Raw genomic sequence first — 6,492 nt, forward strand, 5'->3', positions numbered from 1 at the left:
TGATCCTGAAGCCGCGCACGCATTACGTGAAGAGAGGCGCGAAGGTTGCAGTGCATGTTCCCAGATAGGGCTACTCCTCCTTTCCTTCTTCACACACCTGAGAGAGAGGGAGCATCAGGGTCCTCGCAGCACACCACCGCCAATCTCTTGCAAAGTAGCGCCCAGTAGCAGTTTGGCAAAAAGCCAGATACTTTGGGAACCAACTCGAGGGAGGGGGCGAGCACAGCGCGTGTGACGGGCATCTGACGTTTCCAACTGTCCTCTGGGGCAACGGAAGATGCACACTATGGATGATTGTGTAAGCGCTGGAGACGGCCGTTTTCTGTATTTTATTAACGACGGACACGCCTCATCAGTTTACTTGCATCCCCACTGAACATCATGCGAGTAGGAGCGACGCACCCAATGCCATGCTGAGCAACTCCCCGAGTTTTCTGCTGGCCCTGACCACCGTAGCCGGACTACTCCAGCGGTGCCACGGCTGGAGCGACGAGGACCTCCTGTTACCCCCCATCAACTCCACCAACAGATTCTTGGCCAACTTGGAGGTGGACGTGCGCTACTCGAAGAGATCGGTGGAGGAGAGCGAAGCCTCGTCGTCAGACACTTCGTTACAGCCGTTGCCACAGTGCAACGTCAGCGTGCAGAGACTTTTCCCCACCTCGCTGGTGGCTCGTTGGGACAGCAACTTCGGTTTCCAGTGCGATGTGTTTATATATACCGCCAATAACCATGGAAGGGCTTTTTTCTCTGCTGCTATCAACAGAGCCATCTCACCTGTTCTCATCGAACACCTCGGAGTCACCGGCGGCCAGCAGGAGTTTAGATTGTGTGTTGGATGTGGCATGTCACGATACCGGCGATTCGGCAAGTCAAAGGTTCAGCAGACGGGGGATCCAATCAATTTCTGCTGTGTTGACTTCAGCCTTGACGAACTAAATGGGGACAAAAGTTGGAGATTGAACCGTAAACCCATCGAGTCAACTCTAGTGGCTTGTTTCATGACTCTAGTGATAATAGTGTGGAGTGTTGCTGCCCTCATATGGCCGGTGCCTATCATTGCAGGATTTTTGCCCAACGGAATGGAACAGAGACGGCCGAGATAAAGAATTATCAAATTCTGGAGATAAGCCCCCAAGCCAATAGGCTAAAAATATTGTAGAAGACATATTTCAACTTTTTTTTCACACTCTACCCATATCAAAGAATGTCCGTTTCCAATTTTACTGTTTAGAATGAAAGAGTGTATTTATGGTTTTGGGCTATTTCCTATTTATAAGAAGACCAATAGTTTTAAAGGTAGGCTGTGTTATTGTAAATCTAGCCTATGTATTACATTGGCTATATAATAGGTGCATATGTAGAGTGTGTTAACAACATTTCACTGTAAACAGTGTTTGTATGGTTTTAAATCTTTGTAGGATTATTGCCTATAGGCCTGTCAGTGGTGTAGTGGTGCCTGAAGAAGTGCGTATACTCTAATTTTGCAAAAAAATTCCCAAACAGCCCACCCGGCGAAGGAAAGGTGCCCTGTGTGAAAAAATATACGAGAAACAGTGACATACACTACCTTTCAAAAGTTTGGGGTCACTTAGAAAAGTCCTTGTTTTACATTTACATTTTAGTCATTTAGCAGACGCTCTTATCCAGAGCGACTTTTTTTCATGAAAACATACATGAAATGAGTTTGAATAGGAAATATAGCAACTGCATACGAAATGTGGTCATGACAAGGTTAGAAAGAATGATTTTTAATTGAAATAATAATTGTGTCCTTCAAACTTTGCTTTTGTCAAATAATCCTCAATTTGAAGCAATTACAGCCTTGCAGACCTTTGGCATTCTAGCTGTCAATTTGTTGAGGTAATCTGAAGAGATTTCACCCCATGCTTCCTGAAGCACTTCCCACAAGTTGGATTGGCTTGATGGGCACTTCTAACGTACCATACGGTCAAGCTGCTCCCACAACAGCTCAATAGGGTTGAGATCCGGTGACTGTGCTGGCCATTCCATTATAGACAGAATACCAGCTGACTGCTTCTTCCCTAAATAGTTATTGCATAGTTTGGAGCTGTGCTTTGGGTCATTGTCCTGTTGTAAGAGGGAATTGGCTCCAATCATGCGCTGTCCACAGGGTATGGCATGGTGTTGCAAAATGGAGTGATAGCCTTCCTTCTTCAAGATCCCTTTTACCCTGTACAAATCTCCCACTTTACCACCACCAAAGCACCCCCAGACCGTCACATTGCCTCCACCATGCTTGACAGATGGCATCAAGCACTCCTCCAGCATCTTTTCATTTGGTCTGCGTCTCACAAATGTTCTTTGTGATCCGAACACCTCAAACTTCGATTCGTCTGTCCATAACACTTTTTTCCAATCTTTCTCTGTCCAGTGTCTGTGTTCTTTTGCCCATTTTAATATTTTATTTTTATTGGCCAGTCTGAGATATGGCTTTTTCTTTGCAACTCTGCCTAGAAGGTCAGCATCCCGGAGTCGCCTCTTCACTGTTGACGTTGAGACTGGTGTTTTGCGGGTAATATTTAATGAAGCTGCCAATTGAGGACCTGTGAGGCGTCTGTTTCTCAAACTAGACACTCTAATGTATTTGTCCTCTTGCTCAGTTGTGCACCAGGGCCTCCCACTCCTCTTTCTATTCTGGTTAGAGCCAGTTTGCGCTGTTCTGTGAAGGGAGTAGTACACAGTGTTGTTCGAAATTCTTCAGTTTCTTGGCAATTTCTCGCATGGAATAGCTTTCTTTTCTCAGAACAAGAATAGACTGACGAGTTTCAGAAGAAAGTTATTTGTTTCTGGCCATTTTGAGCCTGTAATCGAACCCACAATTGCTGATGCTCCAGATACTCAACTAGTCTCAAGAAGGGCAGTTTTATTGCTTCTTTAATCAGCACAACAGTTTTCAGCTGTGCTAACATAATTGCAAAAGGGTTTTCTAATGATCAATTAGCTTTTTAAAACGATAAACTTGGATTAGCAAACACAACGTGCCATTGGAACACAGGACTGATGGTTGCTGATAATGGGCCTCTGTATGCCTACGTAGATATTCCATTAAAAATCAGCCGTTTCCAGCTACAATAGCCATTTACAACATTAACAATGTCTACCCTGTATTTCTGATCAATTTGATGTTATTTTAATGGACAAAAAAAATGATTTTCTTTCGAAAACAAGGACATTTCTAAGTGACCCAAACTTTTGAACGGTAGTGTACATTCTGTATTACCTAAAATTATCAATCCTATATTGGTCTTTCACAGTCAGGCCAACCCAAGCTGTACTGTGCAAGTAGGCTAATAGTAGGTCTACTATTGAAACAGATACATTAGGCTGTCAACTGAGTCAGAAAATAAAGGTTATATTTAGTTTTTCTTCAGATTTTCACTCTCAAAGTCACACTTTGTTTTATAGAAAAACAACAAAATTGGATGTTCTAAGTCCATAACAATGCTTAAACCACATCAGGAGACCACTTTTGAGGTCTGGGAAATATCTAAGATAAAACCATGTTTGTGTATTTACCCTTTAATTTAAGTGTGCAGGCACCTAGCACTGTTGTTTCGTTAGTGGTGTTTCTGTAGCACATGAGATGGAGTTTGCAAGACAAATGGCCACTGGATTAATGCAAATAATCATGATATCATTATGCCATGTAGGCACAGGCTACTTTGTAGCTAGTTAACATTAAATTGAGAAGGTTTCTGGGAAAGCCAGAAGACAGTTAGGCCTATCATTAGCATCGCTATATTTGTCCTGTTCCTTAATTGTTTGAAACCTGGACGTTTTACTTCATATTATGAGGCATGTCTTACCATTGCTTCAAAGTAGCCTATAGCCAATATCCCACCATAGAAACATGGAGGCAATTATTTTATAAAGACTTCCTCATTTGCGTTCTCCTGTTCTACTGGTTTTCTTTAAACTTTGTTTAATTGTCTAGCAGCCAAAGGCATTATCCTACTCATATTAGCAACCAATGATGGTTGTTGCATCTTTAGATCTCCCCGCTATCTACATTTCTAATGGATATTTCAAGTTCTGTCAATGAAACCGCTCACGTGCGGTGTGCATTTTAGAATGGTGTTTTCCTGCTAATTGCATTTTGGAACATTCCTGTGTAGGCCTACCGCCGTGTGCCCATTGCTGCATCTAAAATGTGAACAAATAATAGTTTATCAACATTTTAAGCTAAACATTGTGATCTGTTCCATCAGCTTTATTAATTGATACAGCGTATACCTCCACTACACTACTTTTATAGCCTATGCATTGTGGGGATTAAGAAGTATACGCAATGCCCACAAAAAAATAAGTGGGTATACAGTGTAAACCTGCACATACCCTCCACTACACACACCACTGAGGCCCGCTATTTGTAGTGTTTATATAGAGAAATTATAGTTTTTCTCATGAACTTGAATTAAAAAGTGTGCTGTAATAAGTGGTGGGTAGATCTTGTCAATAATAAATGCATAAATGTCATAGGCCTACCTGAATTTATTTTGACGTATAGGCAACCCCTCTGTGATATTGTTTAATATTGTTTATAATGTTAGATTTAGCTATATAACACAATTAAAACTAAGCTGATAACCTATTTGTATTCATTTGTATGAGATTACATGAATGAATAAATAAATAAATAAATAAAATGTATTTGTTTTACATAATACAGACGTGAGGAGACCTATTTATTTTGAACTAACTGCTAAGTGATATGGGCCACTGATAGATCAAATAGGATGTTGATAAATATATTAGACTTTCAGCATCCGCAGGGTTTTTCAGCATTTTCATCAGTGAGTTGCCTATACATGCCATAGGACTTAAAGCCTTGGTTGTGAGTCATTTTACCTCCTTGTTTATGTTGTCAGTAATCCAAGTTGGCCCACAACAATGATTAAGGTTGAACCCTAATAGTCAAGAAGAAAATCTACCATAGATAGACTGATTAGTCAAGAAGCTAATTTACTGTAGACAGACAGTCAAGAAGCAAATCTACCATTAAGGTCTACAGACCGATTACGCGAATAGACTGGGTCGGTTAAATGTGCTATGGCCTGTAACTGAAAGAGAAACCACAATGCTCCATTCTCTGTTTGAGAGAGCTTCTGGGAATAGCAGCTGGGAATTTGCATTCATCTTTCAAATGTGAATAGGTGATGAGAATATTTAGGTAAGCAAGTTGATGTGCTTATGTGTTTCTGAGTAACACACAAACCACTGGGCACAAACTGGATGAATCAACGTTGTTTCAACGTAATTTGTCAACATATGGTGACATGGAATCTACAGCTATTGTTTCAATTCAACCCAGGGTTAAACAAAAAATAGACCATACATACAGTATAGGCATAGGGTTTCAAGCTTTGGTTTAGTTCAAATTGAATCTTCAAGTTAATCATTAAAATGTTGGACTCATGTCTCCATCTCAACCAAACATCATGGATAAAGAATAGGACTAAATCAAATTAAACTTTAAACTTTGATTAGATTATATTTAGTCCTATTCTTTAATTTAGATTTTTGTTTGAGATGGAGACATGAATCCAACATGTAAATTATTAATTTGTATACAAACTGGACATTGAATTGTGTTTGGTTGTCAACGCAACCAAATATCAACATTTGAAGGACATATATATTCTGCTTGGATAGTTCCATCTGTGCTACTGAATTAGTCTGCCTTTAATTCCAGTTTGTCTACAAATTAATAATTGATATGTTGGATTCAAATCTCCATCTCAACCAAGAATCAAAGGTAAATAATAGGACTAAATCAAATCAAACTTTAAATGCACTTTAAATAAAGTTTTATTTGATTTAGTCCTATTCTTTAACTTTGATTCTTGGTTGAGATAGAGATGTGAATCCAACATATCAATTATTAATTTGTAGACATTTACATTTACGTCATTTAGCAGACGCTCTTATCCAGAGCGACTTACAAATAGGTGCATTCACCTTATAGCCAGTGGGATAACCACTTTACAATGTTTATTTTTTATTATTATTTTTTTTTGGGGGGGGGGGGGGGGGGTTGGGGTAAGGGGGGGGTAGAAGGATTACTTTATCCTATCCCAGGTATTCCTTAAAGAGGTGGGGTTTCAAATGTCTCCGGAAGGTGGTGAGTGACTCCGCTGTCCTGGCGTCGTGAGGGAGCTTGTTCCACCATTGGGGTGCCAGAGCAGCGAACAGTTTTGACTGGGCTGAGCGGGAACTATGCTTCCGCAGAGGTAGGGGAGCCAGCAGGCCAGAGGTGGATGAACGCAATGCCCTCGTTTGGGTGTAGGGACTGATCAGAGCCTGAAGGTACGGAGGTGCCATTCCCCTCACAGCTCCGTAGGCAAGCACCATGGTCTTGTAGCAGATGCGAGCTTCAACTGGAAGCCAGTGGAGTGTGCGGAGGAGCGGGGTGACGTGAGAGAACTTGGGAAGGTTGAACACCAGACGGGCTGCGGCATTCTGGATGAG

General features: G+C 41.1%; 1 protein-coding gene across 1 annotated transcript; it reads left to right on the top strand.

Annotated features, from left to right (window-relative positions):
* The first annotated feature begins 307 nt into the window (after nucleotides 1-307).
* Nucleotides 308-4,613, top strand: LOC311117783 (transmembrane protein 158-like). Its single transcript, XM_084157563.1, has one exon. The coding sequence runs from the start codon at nucleotides 411-413 to the stop codon at nucleotides 1,104-1,106; it is 696 nt and encodes a 231-aa protein (XP_084013689.1). The 5' UTR covers nucleotides 308-410; the 3' UTR covers nucleotides 1,107-4,613.
* Nucleotides 4,614-6,492: the final 1,879 nt, after the last annotated feature.

This window comes from Coregonus lavaretus, assembly GCF_964263955.1.
Source record: "Coregonus lavaretus genome assembly, chromosome: 3".
NCBI classification, from domain to species: domain Eukaryota; kingdom Metazoa; phylum Chordata; class Actinopteri; order Salmoniformes; family Salmonidae; genus Coregonus; species Coregonus lavaretus.